This window comes from Cyphomyrmex costatus, unplaced genomic scaffold (genome assembly GCF_001594065.2).
Source record: "Cyphomyrmex costatus isolate MS0001 unplaced genomic scaffold, Ccosl1.0 scaffold398, whole genome shotgun sequence".
In the NCBI taxonomy this organism is placed as follows: Eukaryota; Metazoa; Arthropoda; class Insecta; order Hymenoptera; family Formicidae; genus Cyphomyrmex; species Cyphomyrmex costatus.
The window spans coordinates 789018-809156 of record NW_017278185.1 but is presented as its reverse complement, the minus strand read 5'-3'; the positions used below and the strand labels follow the sequence as shown (position 1 = coordinate 809156).

General features: G+C 33.7%; 1 protein-coding gene across 1 annotated transcript in view; it reads right to left on the bottom strand.

The window, feature by feature from the left end:
• Window positions 1–20139, bottom strand: part of Nrx-1 (neurexin 1) — a 246604-nt gene that overhangs the window by 128986 nt on the left and 97479 nt on the right. The window contains exon 3 of the mRNA XM_018543777.1: window positions 14854–14995. Coding sequence (XP_018399279.1) covers window positions 14854–14995 — 142 coding nt within the window. The remainder of the gene's footprint in view (window positions 1–14853; window positions 14996–20139) is intronic.

The following is a 20139-nucleotide window of genomic DNA, read 5'->3' as shown; positions in this document are numbered from 1 at the left end:
AATAATTGATTTTAACGTATAATATACCATTATGTGTTTATTGGGTACGTTTAAAACTACGTTCATATATACGTATTTAAAATGGGATGGATTGCGGACATGTCCACAAACTATATACGCTCATCTAATACGTTTATATGTACGTTTTAAAATATGTTTATAAATAAGTTTATATATACGTTTAAAATTACGTTTATACATACGTATTTAAAGTGGGATGGGTTGCGGACATGTCCACGAATTATATACGTTTGTTTAATACGTTTATATGTACGTTTTAAAATACGTTTATAAATAAGTTTATATAAACGTTTATAAATACGTTTATATATACGTATTTAAAATGGGATGGGTTGAGGACATGTCCACGGATTATATACGTTTATTATATACGTTTCTTACACGTACAATACGTATGGTTATATCCGTTTTTATACGTTTCTTATACCAATCTGTGTTTATTGGGACGTCTTTTTATTCTATAACATATATTTCACAAAAGTTCTTTTAATTTTCATCAAACTACCGTTACAACACGAACTAACTAACGTAATTCAAACTTATAAAATTTGTTTTCCAACTTCGGTGCTCATTAATAATTAACAGAATGGTAGACGACGAGTGCATTAATGAATTATATATCGCCCTTACACAGTTTTAGCGTGGCGAGAAGCGTTAAGGAATTAAGGATCGGGTAAAGTTCGCGTCGCGAGTTTGCCGCACTGGAGACCATAATTCTTCGCAACCGGAACGTACGAGTAATTGCTCCAAGTCCCTTCTCACCTTATTTTCCTCGTCGTCACTTCGTCGTCCTGACAACTCGAAGGATCTTAAACGGTTGCGGTACTTTAATACCACACGGTGTCGATTTTGCAGACGGTGTGTTTCTAAATCTCATTAATTTTTGGCACGGAATTAATTTCCTTTTTCAAAAAATAGTAGAGAAACCCACGCGGTTTTTAACTAATTAAAGAAAAGAAGGAATTCTTACTGAAATAAATTTCAGAAGAAAAAAACGAATGAGACTATACACGAATAAATCATCTTATCGTGTAAGATTGCGTGATGCATTTCGTGAGAATTTCGAGGTGTCTAAGAAATACGTCAAGCAAAGCTTAAAAAAGAAGTCTCTTCGTGTCATGTTGAGCGGAAGGATCGTTCCTCCGAGATCCTCTACGCGGGCGTGGAAATGCGGCGCGCGAAAAACTTAATTAGCGTCTCTCTTGCCTCTCATAGTTGCGTCGGATATCTGCTAACAACGCGACAAAACGGCCGTTCATAATCCACGAGGACGGGATACCGCCTTCTAACGCGATCCCTTGCGCGTCGCAATTACCTCTCGCCACGACCGCCGCGGCATAAATCCGGGCGCAGAGAGAATATTACCTTCCCCCCGGTGTGTAGCCGCGAAGAGAACTTTAACTTTAACTCCGACCATAGTCGAAGACTCCTCCGTCCCCCGCTTATCGTCCCTCCCGTTTACCGATGCAACGTATCCAACGTGTATAATTTCCTGATGGGCTTTTTACTCGTCTCGGACGAGATGCTGTCGTTGGAAAATGGATTTTCCGACCGGACGCGGATAACTCTTTGTCGGTGATATCGTGGGCGTCTACGGTTGTAGAAAATCGCCAAGGGGCGCAGTGAAGCGTAATCCGTGTTATTAACCCCCGTTGGTCGAGGGTGCTCCTCATCGCCGCACGTGACGCTGCTTGCATTCAGCAGAGACGCGATTACTTATGAACGGAGTATATCCGGCGCAGTTACTTTTACATCAAATGTTATTTGCAAGCAAATACACTTGGAAAGGACGAGTTTGTTGAAAATTTCGTTGGTATCTAAAAATTTAATTGGATAAAGATCTGAAAAGAATTTTGGTGGGCCGTCAAAATTAAATAATCTCTTAAATTAAATAATAATCAAAATAATTAAATAATAAACAAGCAAAAGTTTTGGAATTCTAGCAACTGCAGTTTTCTGTAATTTTTCTTTAATTTTTTGTTCAACAAAATTAATTTCAGATGTGAATCTGACTCAATTTTAAATATTTTGGTAAAATTGTCTTCTTCGTACACTTATTTGATGGTAAATACACGTATCTCTCAATTTATACAAAAGAACTCTGATACAGATGTATTTCTTTATTAAAGGAAGAGGTATGTGTGCGAAATGGCTTTTTTGGCAATTTGTCAAACGCGACTTTTTAGTCCCGCGGGCAATTATCACTTACTTCGTTACACGGAAAGGACGGTTTTTGCTGAAGTATCTAAAAATTTAGCTGACCATCGGTCTAAAAATAGCTTTGTTGGATTATCAAAATAATTATGTAGAACGTTCAAGTTGATTTCTAAAGAAATTTTTTGCAATATCGCTCATCACACTTGAGTTTTCTACATAAAATTATACTTCGATCTAAGAAAATGATTTTCAGATCTGTGTATGCCAAACTAAACTTTTAGATTTTCATCCACATCAGTCCTTTCTGTATCAGAATCAGAATCATTTTCGCAAAACTCTTTCCTCAGTCGCAAACGAACATTCGATTCCGATTCGATCCCCTGCGATATCGCGAGCCATTGTGAAACCGTTCAGACTCCCGAGTACCCGAGTCGCGTACGTGAGCCTAATTCTGCACCGGGTATAACCAGCGGACAAGTGGAATGCATTGTTACTTCGCAAGGTATGCGGATTACCGACTAAACACTGTTGACGCAGAACTGCTATTGATACGAAGGGCCGACCTAGCCTCGCCCCAAACTGCCGTTCGATTTACACCGTCGCCTATCCGTTGTTTACCGCATGTTTCGCTACACGACTCACGGAATGTTCCTGGTGATTTACGTGATTCCGCCGTTGATTTCCGCGCCGAGAGCTTATATCGCGATCGAGACTACACCAGAGGGAATTTCACGATCTGGCGCAGTAAATTTCTGCCCACCGTTTTATTTCGCGCATTTGATGAAAAGTACATTTCCGCCTATAAAATAAAAGACGAGTGCCCCCGATATGTAATGTATATTTGTAAATTTATTCACAAAGAACGCTCATTTTAGTTGTAAATATAAATATTTTATTTTGTAATAACCAAGTAATCATTAATTTTTATACTCGTAAATAATAATTGCGTCGAGAATTGCGTGCGGATTTTACACAAATAATTTAAATAGCCTTAAAATCTTTTATGTACTGAACCAAAATAACATCTTAAAAAAATATTTCATATTAATATTACATTAACATTACATAAAAAAAAATATTTCATTAATTTTTTTTATTTTATTCTTTTTATTTATTCTGTAGAATTTTCTCAACAGATTCGAGATTATAAATTTATCGTCGTAATTAAATATTTCAAACGCGTTTTATTTCGCATAATGATATAAAATATAGCTCTTTAATAATGAGTGCATTTCTTTCATCGCACAGGAATAAACAGTCGAATTTGAAAGGAAACCAGTGAAGAACGAAACACTTACCTTCCCCCTCCCCTCATATGGTTGCTCCATTGCCTCCCTTTCTGGCCTCCTCCTTTTCCTCTCAGATCCTGGCACTCGCGAATGAGGTTAATACGCGGCTAATTACAATCGCGCGGCATTTTGTACAACGTTAATCGCGCGTGACACGCACTTTGCTGTGTTACGGAAGAATAATGCGAAAAAGCAGCGACCGTACCAAGCTGCGATGAAACGGGATAACGCGGAGGAGATGCGATTGCGATTATAAGCGGAGCTACGACTCTACAAGTTGCGACACTTCGCGAACGCAGCGAATTAATGACGACGGAAACTCGAAAATCGCGCGGCCAACTTCACTTCGCTTCGCGCCTCGCCGCGCGCTGTGGCCACGCATCTCTTTAATTAGTCTTTATTCCTCTCACAGCACTTCTACAGACGGCTGCACTTTCTCGCTTTCTCTTCCATTGTCGAATTGCAATTATCGTTCTACGACTGTTTGTCTCGTTCAATTTCGTATTATGGGAGAAATATGAATATAACTGCGCGGACGAAAATTAAAGACAGATATCCGTGAAATATACAGTAGGAAGAATATATACTGATCTCTTGCACGCAACAGATTCTGATTGAGATATATACGAATATTGGAACACTGATTGAAATAAGGACTGTATACGTGTCCTAATTAGAGACGCGTCGCAATGCCACTCAGTTCGAGAATCAACTTTTCATGTAAAAGTTGCAACATTTTATCGAGGACTGAAGGATATAGAAACGTGTCGATAATTTCACACACTATGCGAGTGAAGTTATCGTCCAATTAGAACGCGAAGAATTGTCGAAATTGTCCGAAAATAATATAAATATAACCGAGAGATTGGATAAACTATGAATGCATATCGACAAAACGGTGCTACATACAGAAATGTATGATTGAAGTAACAATAACTGAATTTAGAGTATACAAAAACGTGAGCAGGAAAATCAAATCCAGTACGCGAATTTACTAACTGCAATTGAGAATTGTAGAAAATGTAAGAATATCATCAAAAGCACTTGGCTGTGATTGGTCGGTTGCTTGCTGTTCAAATTTCATTAAACTAGTATTTATGAAACCCGTTATTTTCAACTGAATTTCTAGCGGAATTTACTTTTCCTCTTTTTTAACACAAATGAGTGATTTTCACTGAATGTGTCCTCTTTTTCCTTCCACGTTGAAGAAAAAATGAAACTGCAAGACGCTATTCCGTTGAAAACAACAGGCCTGTAGTCAGTTTCCATATTTAAGCTAAACCGTCTTAAATGCAATCTTAAGATGTTATAAACTACAAAATCATAAATCACAGAGCTGTATTAATTAAGTCCGAATAGTAAAATATTACATACTAAATTGAGAGAGATAAGCAATTTAATAAATTTGGATACTAATAAGCATCTTTATAAGAGAATATTAATTAATACTCTGACGTTTTAATACAAATCTTAAATCTGCGAATAATTTATTGCAAAAATAGATTTCGTTGAATCATACACAGCTGAATCAGATATATGTATTTGTATAAACCTACGTTAAAATATTTAAGCACTACGAAGTACTTTGAACGAAAAACAGCAATTTTCTTATTTATAATAATTATATTTTCTCTTCGGTATTTATTTCAAATTGTATTTACTTATTAAGACGATTTCGTAATAAAATAACGAATTATAAATACTGGCTTTGTGTTCTCATACTGCTTTTGGTAACGATTTAAAATCCACAAGTGAGAATTCTCGACACTGCGAGATCCGTTTCATTGACACTCAATTCGGCAGAATATGTTGTTCGCGGCGCGCATGATATTTCATAGTAAACTAATTGTATTACTCTCAATTACTCTATTTCTGCTGCGCGGCGCGCGCGGAATGGTGGGGGAGGGGGGGGAGTCGATTGGCCCACGGCGTGGCGCATCATCATTTGTTTTTACGTCATCGCGGCGGCCTTGTTATTCGCGCGGCATAAACAGTACCGCGACCGTTTCACGTTCCTCGAATCCTCGCGATTTACCGGACTTAACAATCATTCAGTTACAATCGCTACAAAGCATTGCAGGCGTTTAGACGGATTCCGCGGCGACTCACGTGCTTAAAGCTCGCGCCGGCTGTTTATACGTTCAAGCGGATATTTCACGCGCATTTATTCGTCGTAGAGAAACGGAAGTGTTTGGGAACAAGTGTTGTTGTATTGCTTTCTCCTCAGCGCCTATATATCCATGTTTACCCCCCCGAGTTTCCCGTCGATAAGCGTTCGCTGCCGATACTTTCGGACCGCCTGCACAGATTAATGCGCAAATTGCTCGGATCGAGAGGCTTAAGTAACGGAAAGCCATGATACGTCGGTTGTTTAATAGCGCATACTTTAGCGGGATTCACGTGTTCAAAGTATATCGCGCGTGCATTATTGGTCTGTTCTTTGTAGCCGAATTAGTTACTTGTCGTACCGGAAATAGAGAAATATAAGCATACATGTATTTATCTCGCTTTAAATATAACAATTTTGGAGAATTTCGAACAACGCGGGCAAATTTAAAGATAGAGTGTCACTTGCGTAGATTTGTTTCACCAAAAGGCTGCGTTCGAAATCTTTTATACTTAAGTGCCTGAGTGTATCACTTTATCCTTGTTTTACATCTAATAATAAAGATATAATGATAATATAGTGTCCATTTCATATAGTTATATAGTCAATAAAATAATTCGTAGGCCGATATTTATAGTCGATTTGAAGTTGTCTTGAGTACAATCTTAAGACGTCATAAGCCAATCAGAGAACCGTATTAACGTCTTAAGGCATTACTTAAGACGGTCTTAAAATGTAAGAACTATGAATACTGACCGTAGAGCATTTAAAGGTAAATTTAAATAATCCTCAAATATAAGAATTAATAAAATATCGGACTCTCGAAGTTCAAACAATAAAGCTGATGGAATAAACGAGTAAATGAGAGTAATAGTGTTTATCGCGGTAATTCGTGCGCAATTTTTTAATTCTATATTTAATCTCATATTAATTAAGAAGATACATTTCGTTACGTAACTTCGCAATTAATGTAAGATTAAATAAATAGAATTAGAAATTGCGCGGACGAATTACCGCGTTGAACGTAATTACTCTTCATTTGCTCGTTTATTCCATTAGCATTATTGCTTAAATATAAGGCTTATTTATATTTAATTTACCTTCGGATGTTCTATGAATTATTCTATTGACTACACGGAGCATCTAAAGATAAACTTAAGGTAGCCTTAAATTTAAAGCCTGACTATGAATGCGGACAACAGATACGCGAGTGAAGAGTTTTCTTTCAGGCACATTCGAAATGGAAAATTCATGGAAATTGAGTTCCGCGTAACGGAAAACGGGTGACGCCTCTGATTGGTTACGCATAGGACGGCGTGACGTTGCCGCCTTGCGACGCAAGGTCGGCAAGTTTCATACTTCTCGATCATTGCGCAGCGTCGCGGACACGGAGTGGATCGATCAAGTAGTAGAGCGACGTCGTAACGTGTTTAATTAGTGAGGAATTTGTCCAGCATTTCAATATCTGTTAACTGAGCGGCATAAATACGGTATTAATGTACCGGGACGATGTATATTCGTGGCGTATTCCGCGAGATTTGTCCAACTGCAATTCGTCGCCCAGTCGATAATCACATTTCTGTACGTGATTATCGACTCCACGGATATTAGCTCGCATAGCATTTTGACTAGCATTTACTCATATCTATTATACATATTATTCTTGATACGAAAGATCAAGCATAACAACATATGCCGCGTCTATAAAATAATTCGGAAGAATAATTTCGTCAATTAAACGTCAAATTAACGTCTACCTGATGGCAAAGTCATCGATATATCACGTCATATTGATTCGACTCGACGTCAATTTAATAAATCATTTCTTACTCGATGTGGGGGGACGAAACGCGGTGCGACGCCGAGACGGTAACTGATAAACTTACAGTTTCCAATTAGAAAAAAATGACACGTTGGTTGGCTACGCGTCGTGCAGAAGTCATTTCGAGTAGATCACAGCTTTTTGTACACCTCGCTACTTCGCGGTGTTTCTGCGTCGCGGAGAAGTCACGTGCGTTTTGTGCGCGATTAATATGTCGAAAGGTATGTTTTTCCTGGATTAGATTTGCACTTTCTTTTTCGCTTTCGCTACCTATTTCACTTTAAGTTTCAAAAGTGTACACTAGTACACAAAACAGGCCTAAAGTGTCACGATCTGTAATTAGTGCGTGTGAAATAATAATAAATAATTAATAATAAGTTTTAATTTTTTAGTAATTAACTATGTCGTCACGAGTGCTGTTCCAATGCGACGAGAAAATCTAAGAGGAGGAAAAGGCCAGGAGGGCATCTGGCGATAATGGAGCGACCCTGCAGTAAGTAATATCCATTTATTGATTTATTTATTGTATCATTTGTATAAAAGTGATGATTTGTTTTCGCAATAATTTTCTATATGGCACTTTATGTGATTGCACTTTAAAACTTTTAGAATAAAAATGTCACTCTAAGTCTGAAGAGTGAAATCTGACTCTTAAAGATTGAAAATTGAACCACTTTTTCAAGATAAGCTCAATTTTCACTCTTTAGAGTGAGAGCTCAATTTCAAAGAGTTTAGAGAGTGCGTGTGAAAGCTATTTTAAACAAATTAAAGAGAATAATTATAATGAAATATTTATAAACATTGTGTTATGTTTATCATTTTATCCTTGTGTTATATGTATATTCCAATGAGACGATACACAATTTTTCAAACATAGTTGTAGAATCATTTCTCTTTGATAATTTAAGAAAAATATTTATATCAATTTTTTTACGCCCAAGAAAAATGCTCTTTTTGATAAAAGTTGATGTCAAATATCTACTTAAAACTTAAAAGTATTAAATATCTATCTAAAAAAACATAAATACTAAATATCAATGTTTAATTTAAATTTTTGGAATATCATTGTAATCTGAATGTGTTTGTAAATTACAAGTCAACGTTCTCGTTACAACTCCGCTGTTGTGCATCAGATCTGTGAATTCTTAAATATTTTTTATTTTAAATTCAGACAATGGATTTATGTAAAAAAATCTGTGTTAAATAATTTTTGTATCTAATATTTTGTTCTTATATTGTGTATATATATATATACATAAATATATTATATTATACATCATATGCTATACATCATATGCTACAATATTATTACGTTTAAAGAAATATTGTAATTAATATTATAAATTAAATGGTTTAAAAGAGAGAATATTTTATATATTGCAAGGTTGATAAAAAACTTGTTTAAAAAGAAACATAATGTATCATTCTTAATTAAAAAACACATTAGTCTTTGCCAACCCTGGTATATTCTATATATTATATTATTATATAACATAGATCTATTACCATAAATAGATGAGCTAGGGCAGATTAACATTAACATTTAATCCTGAAACATATATAACTATCAATCTATTATGCATGCAAGAATGCACACATTTGATGCTCATAAAGCTTATTATCGATATCTCTTTCGATTAGTTTAATCAGTTTGTTACTAGTTGGAAATGATTAATTAAAATTTTGAATTTATTAGTTGGATTTGAATTAATAGATTATTACTTAGGTAAATGGAGGAATAAAAAAAATTAATTAATTAACATTAGGATAAAATATACCTACTGTGATATTTCTTAAAAATATTATAAGAGTTCTAATTTACATATAGAAGTATTCTTATGATATTCATATCGACGAAGAAAATCAAAAGAGGATATTTATGAATCTTTTTGTATGTATTTATATTGAATAAATACATAAATTATTGTATATCAGAAAATATTGTAATTATAATTTAATTTAATTTTTAATTATGTTATGTTAATTTTTAATTAAGTATTTTTATCTTTCTTAAAATATTTGTTTAACAGAATTTAAGATCTGCATTTGGTTTTCTTCTTCCAGGCTTAAGAGAGTATTAGCTAAAATATTAGATAACAAAGAAATACATTCTAAAAGATCTTCATATGTGTATATCCTAAACATACATATATCCTGAATCTAAAAATACACAGAATATTTTATAATTATCTTACATATTCCAATTAATTTATTCAATTACGAATATGTTAATAATTATCAAGTATTTATTATTAAAATGTGCTAATTTTATACTGCTAATTTTAATTTTTTTCCATAGCTTATCTATTCATATACTTTTAACTTTAATCATTTTTTATATATCAAGTATCATTTAATTCAAAACAAAATGATATGAAATTCAAATTAAAATTTTATTAAACAGATTTTCATATAAATTACACTGAAGTTAATCAATTACATATCAAGTATATTAAAATATTTAAATAATAAAAGAACAATTTTTAATGTATATTATATTAAATTTAATTTTCTAAAATGTGTGTATTAACAACACAATCACAGGATATTTACATCCTGATATTAAAATTCATAAGATGTGTGTAAAGAATATTGAAAATTCATGCTGATAGTAATATAATATTAATTGCTAAAGGCTCACTATTTGTTCTGGATCTCACATTATTAATTACTAATAGTGGTATCAACTATAATAAATATGTACATTATGTGTATTATATTGTATTTTGGACAAATATTTGTCCAAATTTTCTTTTAATTATAAACCTGCTTAAAATTAACACTTTTATCATGTTGTCATCACAACATATAGCTGCAAATAATTTATTTAATATTAATTATTTTTTTAATGAATCAGAAATTTTTTAATTTATTCTAAAATATAAAATCGTAATAATACGTAATAAATTCGAAAAGGTGGGATAGAATGTGAAGATTAACGAGATTACATTTATTACAACAGAAATCTTACTTAACATGTTAAAGGATCTTCTGTTTTTTTTTAATGCACTAGTGGAAACTACATAGGTATACAATTTCACTTAAATAATTTCTGCGCAAATTCAAACTGGAGCAATTAAATATGCACTTTTAATAAAAGGAATAAATTACCTAAATTAATTCTAAATATCGGTGATTAAATAATAACTAAATGGTTGTTGCCACAAAACGACAAAAATAATTTAATTTGTTAACTTACTAAAATAGTTTCATTCATATTTCAAACATATTATACTTGTATATAAAAAAAGCGTATAATTAAATATTTAAAATCGTTAATAGTATTATTGTTGGTATTATATTATTGGTTATTTTACATAGGTATGTTGGGTATTGTGCTACTTAAATTGCATTAAATTTCGTGTTGATAAAGAATCTATTCAGTTGTATCCAAGGGATCTATATATAGAAACATTTTAACTAGAGAGCTACAATCTACTGATTACTCGTACTCATATCTCTACCACCATTGCACCACGTTATTATGGATGCTTTGGTTTTGTAATTAGCGAGACTCACTGTAATCCCAAGCCCAGTAATCGCCAGCACCCGCCGTGGGCAGCATCGTACTCCATGCCTCTATGTGAGAACAGAAAGAAAGAAAGAACGAAAATAAAGAACTGAACCATGCGTTCGATCGTTCGCAAAAAGATCCTTATGCATTTTTTAGTTAAAAAAAAAAAGGAGGGGGGGGGAAGAAACCAATGGAGTGCCCCTCAGTAATTTAAACGCTGAAAAACTTTCATGCGATTGTTATAAAATTGCCTTCCTAGCAGCAGCTCCGCAAACGCGAATATTGAGTGTTGAACAACGAAGTTTCTCCGTGCGAAATGCCGTGTAAAGTTGAATCACTTTGTCCAGATAACGATTCGCCGCGAACATAAACTCTTGATTATCTAGTTTGAAATAGATAATGCGAAACTAGTGGTTTATTGTACTTTGTGTTACTGGTACACTCAACAATTAATCTCTCGATTTTTCATTTTACATCTTTATTTTCTAAAGAAAATTTAAACAGTCATAGTTTCAAATAGTATTCAGTATTACAACTTATTTTCTGTATCGACTTACTTAATTATAGACTTGCTGTGTAATGCGATGCAATATATCAGCCGTCGAATCTCTTTTCTTCTCCTTTGTTATTTACACATATAATTCTTTCCTTTTTTCTCAATAATGATAGTATTCATTTTCTGTGATATTTGTTAAGAAATCCTGGTAGACTGATTATTTTTGCCCTAATAAATTCTGAACTTCCTTTTTCTTTGTGCTCCAACCCTCGTTTTCTAGCTTCGCTATTTTATCTTGCGCGTCTGTAACACTCTCGTCCCTTTCTGCACCCCTCCCATTTCCTTCTTCCTTTTTCCTCTATTCGTTTCAACATGGTCATTAAGGCTGGAAATTACATTATATCGCGTATAACGACTGTGCCTGTCAGACACGACAAGGACAATCGCGCCTGCAAAAAGCTGTTAAGAGAGGAATTAAAATGAAATTGTCCTGGTTCCTTTTGCGAAGAGTCGTCTTTGAAGTTTCGCGTTCTTCTGGACGATGTCTCAGTAGCGACAAAAGACTCGGTCGTGAGTTTGCAAAGATTCGCAATTATCAGTGAAGTAAAGCTTTGAATAAACATTCCACGCTACAATTTTCGATAAAAGAAGATTGTTTATTCTCGGTACGAAGAGACCCTTTTTCTATAGTAAACTCTCAACTCAATATCGTGAACTGCATAAATAATTTTTATTCACTTATTGTTGCATCGAGTAGTGAAAGGAGGAAATCGAATAATTTAAATATTATTTAAAAACAGTTTTATAAAATGTACTTCAATACTTCTATCATTAGGATGAATAATACATAATAAAGTTATAATAATACATAATCAATTAATTTTAAAGAGATGAACGATAATTTTGTAGATTTATTTATTATGCAGACCGCATGAATTTACCGCTAACACGATTTACAGTAACTTACATCATAAATATGCATATCTTAAAACCGTATATCATACATCTGTCACGCGCAGTAATGGAAAATCTGCAAGTAGCAAAATTACCACTAATGCATAGTTGAAAATACTGTTTTGTGAACAACATGAAAACTCGAGAAAACGCAAAATTTTATCGTAGAAAGTAAATCGCAATTAAAGTAGATACGGTATGTTGCTTATCTGCGGAAAATATAATCTCGCTTTTCGCTATTAAATCCGTCGAGTGCGCAGCTTTCTGAATTTTGTAAGATGGAAAATCCTGAGGACGCATGATGTAAATTACAATAATACTGCATTTCTCTTTTCATGGTAAATAATGTTTGGTAATTTTGAGAGAGTTTGAGAAGTCAATTGTAATATTTATAATCGATTGAAAATTCATATTTTCTGTAATATCAAACACAGAATTATAATTCGTTGCAAAAATATTGTGAGAATCCATCTCGAAATGAATCCTTCCGATTCAGATTTCGGTCATAGCTTCAATACGTTTCAACAATGCGGACGCTTAAAAATTCATAAATGAATATTGATCTTAAATTCTTCTTTTATATAATATTAAGCGAAATATTAATCCTTCAAACTCTTCTTTTATAACGATTGAGCTTTCTTTTTAGCCATCATATCAAATAACAAGAGAAGTGCATAAATTTTCGCCTACCTAATTCGTCACTCACATTCGCGATTTTCAAATCCGCTCCGCTAACGACTCCTTGTGCATGCACCTCATTAACGGGGAAGAAGTCTGATTGTAATTATCGGTGAAACGTCTTGGAACGACCCCCGACTTCGCTCGGTTTCTCTAATTGCCAATGGCTTACGAGAGGGAAAAATCATTCTGGAACACCATCTCGCTTCTGCAGCTGTCGACAATTACGCCTCATTAGGCGACGCGCGTTCTCTTGCGAATACATATACGCGTAGGAGTTAACGAGAAATGCACCTATAGTTGCGTCCAGGCGTTTTATCATTAAAAGTAACGATCGATCGAGCGGAATATCAGAAAGAGGATAAAAACGGCAACACCCAAAGCAACCGCGTGATATGTTTGCTACGTGACAGAATGCAAAATGTAGTGAAATGATGAATATTTGAAGGAAACATTTCCCGTTTTTATCTGACTTGAGTGAGCGATTGATATTTAATTGAATGAAACTCGATCTACGACATTAATAGATTATCGATCACAGAAGAAATCGAAGGACATAAAAGTTGAAAGAATGTTACGAATAGGTTATATAAATTAATGAAATGCAGATTGCTTGAAATATTAAAATCACACAAAAATCAATTTGTACGGATAAATACCAAAGGTAAAATAAAATTGTAGTCTTGACGAAAAATGTGAAGCACCTTTAATAAATTGTAGTGCATTCTGACACTTTAAAATTGTTAGAAATAAACTCACATCGTTTATTAATTATAATTACGAAGGTATTTTAACTTTATTTTACTAATAAATCATCTTGAATAATATTCTCATTCGATTTATCACGATTTATTTATTAGGTTCTGTATATATCTTTAGTTAAAACTGTGTACCCGTATTAAATAGTTTGGAACGAATGCAGATTGTATATCTCTGCTCAGTTAAATTATGCACAATGCATACAAACAAATTTATGAAAATGTGCTGGTTTCTGCTTCTATTTTTATCAACGATTTTGTTTTATTCTTATTATGCTTAGAATAACATAGGAAAAATTTATTTCTTTTTTTATCGTCCAATGTTTTTAAGTTTATGTTTATGCTCCTTTAATTATAAAAAGTATGACTCGTAAACAAGTAAGATAGTATTTCAATCCATATTTACTCAATGTCGCGGTATTATTAAATTAATTAGTTTTAAATGTAATTTAATACTAAATATATAATAAACATGACAATTAATTTACAGGGTGACAAAAAAGTTTGTCCACAAAGTTTTGTGCTTATCAAATCATTAATGTAATTTGCAAAAAAAATCAAACTCTTAAAATTTTGTTAGTAATACCTTACTAAATACTAAAAGTATAATAATTAACATAGTTAAAGTAGCCGTTATAAATTCCAGCTAAATTAAGGTCTTGAATTCGCAAACAGATGAACATTTTTTGGTGCAGTCGTGTTTTTGGTACTTAACAAAATATAACGCTAACATTTCAGAATTTATATTTTTAAATATATGTTATAATAGTATTTTGACATTAAAACGATGACAAATAACAGTACAGCTTATCACCTGTGTAGTAATTTGACAAACACACGAAACTTTGTCACACAAACTTTTCTGTCACTTTGTATATTGACGTCGTATTAAAAAAAAAATTAAAAAATTCAAATATATAATATCAAAGTTCTTTCAGCAAAATATAACATAAATATTTAACAAAATACAATTAATAGGTAATACAAAGCTATTTTTTTTATTAAATTAGTTTAAAAATTCAGATTATTAAGTTTAAAAAAAAAAACATTTACTAACCTTTTTCGCAATATGCGCCTTCGTAATCACCGGTACGACACTCACAGATCGGTCCACTATCTGTAGAAATGCAAATGCCACCGTGCTGACACGGATCGCGAGTTTCGCAGGCATCTGTCGTATTCGCCATATTGCGTAAACTCTGTAACAGATATTAGACCATGGCATTATAACAAATGATATAATTTAAAATACTTATTAAAATAATCAAAACGTTGGAATAACGGTACTGAAAGCTTCTTTGTAATGAGATTCTTAATGGGATCGTGAACAATAAAATTATAATTTTGAATTAGCGCAAATGTATAGTACAAATAAAAAATGTTTACATTGAGTATATTGAATAGAAAAGTATTCCATTTCAATTATATTTCCGTTTCAATTACATTTGTCACGTATGATATAGAAAATTTTTCGCATGAAAAAAATATCTTTTTGCTTATAATCATATGAGATTTATGATTATGGAGATTAGCAAATTAGTAATTAAATTAACGCATAGATGAAAAGTAAGAAATAGAAAAAAAAAGTGTTACTGTGCATTATCTAATTAAACACGTTACGTATAATATATGTATTATAACATTACAGGAGAAACTGCATAATGGTTAAACTATAAATAATACCTTTATTAAAGGCGTCTTATAAATGCAAATATTCTGAAATTATTCCTATTATTGCGCACCACAATTTTCATATTATGCAGCAGCAGACTTCCTGACATGGATATATATTAGCTGTAGAAATATAACTCCTTAACATGAGAATCCAAAAAAGATTCACTGTGCAAGGTGGGGCAGTAATATTTATTTATTTTTTACTTCACGCGATACTGTCTGCAGTATTTCAACATTAGGCTGATGCGGCTATTTAAATATTTAATTCATTAGATATTAGAATATATACATCTCTCGCTTTTATGGTATATTTGATATATTTAACTATAATATTATACTAATGATGCCTTTTTTACTATTCATAAAGTACGATAAATACTTTTAAATATTTAAACATTGCTTTCGTGACATCACGTAAAATTCTTATTTAAGCAGCGATGTTGAAAAAAATCTCTTTTCCATCTCTGAAATAAATAATAGATGATATATTTGATATGTTTGCTTGTGCAATATCGCTTGCAATATTCAGCGTGATATTACGCAGCGACGAAAATTAAAGAGAAGGTAGAAAAATAACGTACTTTAGTTTGAAGAAGAGCTCCGCATTTTTTCAATTTACATTTATCTTTATTTCGCGACCTTATACGCGGCTCTTCGGGGGCGACGAATAATAAACGAACGCGGTACGCGCCATCGTGGTAAACATCTTTTTTTACGATTCATTTATCTTGACAGTGCACTTTCAGCACTGCAACTCACTTTGCACGGTGCACCGTCGCGTTTTAAGCCGCGCAAACGAGATTTTTTTCACTCCCGGGAGCCGGCCGCAACCGACTTTTATGGATGCTCTTTGCACTGAGAATAAGCAGGACGTTGATCTTATTCTTGAAGTTCTTTTAACGTTGGTCCCAACTCAATTTGAGTCTGCAAAATTAGATAGAAGGAATTCGTCGCGGATCACTTTGCTCCAAAATATAGGCTAATTCTAAAAATGGACTATCCGAGAGTTATACTTACATATGTATACTAAGTTTGATGTTCAAGACAACAAAATTTTTATGATTAATTTCTAAATATTGAGTGAAAAAGAAATATTCGACATAAATGAGTGAAGCCATATTCTCTCAAGACGAGTCTTGGTGCTTAAATATACCATATTGTGTGAAATTTTTCTTATTAAGGATGTGTATCACACATATTTTTTAACAAAATCGAAATTTATGAAAAAATTGTAAATATTTCTGCTTTTAAAAATAATACAGAAGAGTTTGGCGATTTAGAATTTTCAGGATCAAAAATTATTTCTATAAAAAATAGATATATGTTTATATAAAAAATAAAGAGAAAATTTTTATTTAAACTATAAAATTGTTAAATATTGAGATTTTACGAAACGAGTTTTATATCTACTATATTACGATATATGTATATAACATTCCTTTTAATGACAGAAAGTATAAATTTGCGATTCTAATCACTTTTTGCAAAGGCTATACACCTGATACATACTTAATTTTAAATTTTTATTCGAAACTTATCATTAAGAATTTGACACTATCTTTTTGGCATTTCATAGAAGAAGATTATCATGCGGCGATTGATAAAATATCCACAATTGTTTTCAGTGAAGAGTTCATTGAATACTTCCGTGGAAGGATTAAGAGCCAAATAAAACGTTCTTTTTTTTCGCGAAAACAGCGTTGAACTTGCGTTGAATGAATTTACTTTTGCGCAATCGAGCGCCCGCAAATCCGACCGATAAGACAACCACGGAAATCACGATTCTCATCTCTCGCGCACGATTCTAACTTCTATCGATAAAGTTCACGGTTTACGTATCTGTTTGGCCGGCGGATATAAATATTTAAACTTCCAATTTCTCAAGAATACGCTGTAATTTCTATCTAGAAAATCATTCGTGCGTTTGCGGCTAAACTAACAGCCAATGCTCGCTGCATTATTCTCTTCTTCAGAAAACGTCGGCCTATATAATTAGTCTATCCAATTAATAGCAGGCTTTCTCGTTAGTTACTAATGAGTTATTAATGTCCTTTGCTCTCTCGGAACGCGTTTTCTTCGACATTTTTTATGACGGCTTGATCGCAAGGAATTTAGTCAGTGGAGCGATGCGGATGCACGTGTCGGGTCACGGGGTCAATCGCGCCGCTGTGCTCTATATTATTGCAGCCCAGGTTAGATTCGAGAGTTGGCAAGTGGCCATCGCAGAATACGGAATAGTAATCTTAGCGATGACGCGAAAGGGGATATGGGTTAACTCCATCATGCATTAAATATGTCAAATGGCAGCATAATGTATAAAGGGATCGGACGTTTTCCTTAATCATAGATTATTATCGAAGAATACGTATTAGCTTTAAATTCTCGTTCTCTTTTTTCGGGCAGGTGGTGCATGGAATACGTTAGTGCAGTTTTACATAAAATGCACAATTCCATCTGAGTTAGTTTTCCAAGCTGGTTAGTTTTCTTTGCGTTTACGGTACACGTCCGCTTGTAATAGAAATTTAATTTCACACTTAATTATAAGTAGTAGTTGGGTATAATGTCGAGGAAATATATAATAGAATATTTACGTGAAAATTAATTAAAGTGATACTTCTTTTTAATATTTCTTTCAAGTACTGCGAATTTCATTTAGTTATTTTTGATATAAAATCGAGCACTGTGAAATTAGTCTAATATATATTTGTTTCTGGGCTAAGATACAGAAGGTAAAAAGACTTAGACTAACGAGTATAGACTGTACGAATATGGCTAACCAACCAAGCCTGCTTAACGAGTCGACCGCATTAATCATATTGGGCCATGCGGCGCAGAGGATTGTTAACGAGATTTCCTGCGAGAAAAGCTAATTGACGTCTAGTCGCGGCAAATTGCATTTTCGATATGACCTCGGCTTAGCCGTTCCTAGACCTTTCTATAGTAAAATAACACGGTTCATTATTTCGGGGCTCCAAATCGGATACATTAACTATTTATATATATACATATATGTATATAATGATATTAATTGATCATTTGTTTTAATTAATTAAATGTACTTGGTTTAATTTTTGCTGTTGCAATTAAGCATATTGTTAGCTGATAAGATTAAGTATTACCAAAATTAATGTTTTAGCTTGTAAAGATAATAAAATAAATTACGATTTTATGATCACAGAGCGTAACGAGTAATTTTATTTTCGAAACAGATTTGAATAAGTATGTATATTCGAAATAGAATAAAAGTTTTGTACAAACTTCTTTTTACATACACAAGAAAATTTAAAAAAATACAATTAAAAGTTTAGATCTTTAGATGGGGTAACGTTCTATAAAAGTTACTTTTTTCCTCTTCGAAGCAGATTTTTTTCTCGAAGACTTTTTTTCGCTGAACATATTTTGTTATGCAAATTTTCCATCATCAGCATCGTGTTCAACGCGAAAAAAATCTTCGAAATGTCTATTATATAATAATATAATATAATAATATACTTTGGAAAGAATTGGGTTATTAAACAATATATGATTTTCTAAAATATATATTCTACTGTTTTACAAATTATACATTAACCTTCTGCATGTTACTTTCTTTCCGAGATCGGTTTACATAAATCAACTTGAGCAATTTACGGAACAAAATTAATTAACTGCAATTAATCCAACGTGTACAACGGAATTCGGTAAAGACAAAAGCTGCATGATGTTTATGAACTATGCGCGGCATAGTTGTGTAAAGTATGTCTACCGCTATACCAACCACAACGCGAGGGAAAATACTCGAATAAATCAAGCGATTTAATTTCGACGGGATTACACGGCGCAATCGGCCCATCCTCACGTCGGCAAGTTTTCCATCCTGGCATGTATAACGGTAATCTACCTACCTATACTCGTAGAGTAGCGGACCGTAAATTTGGATCTTCTTAGAATTGAGTCGTTATTCTTCGATTATGAATCAAAAATCGATCCTTCTTAGAAAATTTCATTACACCCCACACGCGCGTAGCCGGTAAATTCTCTGCGTGCGATTCCACAATGCGTTTAGACGTGACTGTATCGTGAAACACGTATAACGTATAAGATGCAGAACATGCGTCGCCAGGAACGATACAATTTCGTGCGACACGAGTCATCCTGTCTCCGAGGATGCACATCCCAGGTGCAATGTGCATTCTTCCGACCGCAGAGCGCACCACGAAATACGCCGGGGAACTCGGGGCCGCGCGGCAACTCTGATAAAGTCGGAAGAAGGGGTCTCCGTACCCCGACCCGTCAGATTGTCGACAGAAACTCGGGTAATAAATAAGGCACCCTCTGCGCAACTGTGGGAGCCAACTGCATCTCCGCGTGTACGGTGCAGTACGAAACTGCGCCGTGCCAAAACTGCGCTATTTGGTTTTGACCGCGAACACGGGAACCCCGGACAACCTCCGGGCATATAAACCAGCGGAGATACAGAATAAGTTGCGTCAAAGGGAACTCGCTCGCTCGCTAAAGTTCGGGACGGGTTGCGCGGTGCAGTTTACCGTATTAACAACCGCGATGGCTAACCGCGTTAGAATCAATGCAGCGCGATTCTATCAACCTGCCGATTGCATAATTCATTCGTTACTTCATTGATTACTGTCGCTCTGTGAGCAAGCATCGCATCTACAAAATTAACCCCCCC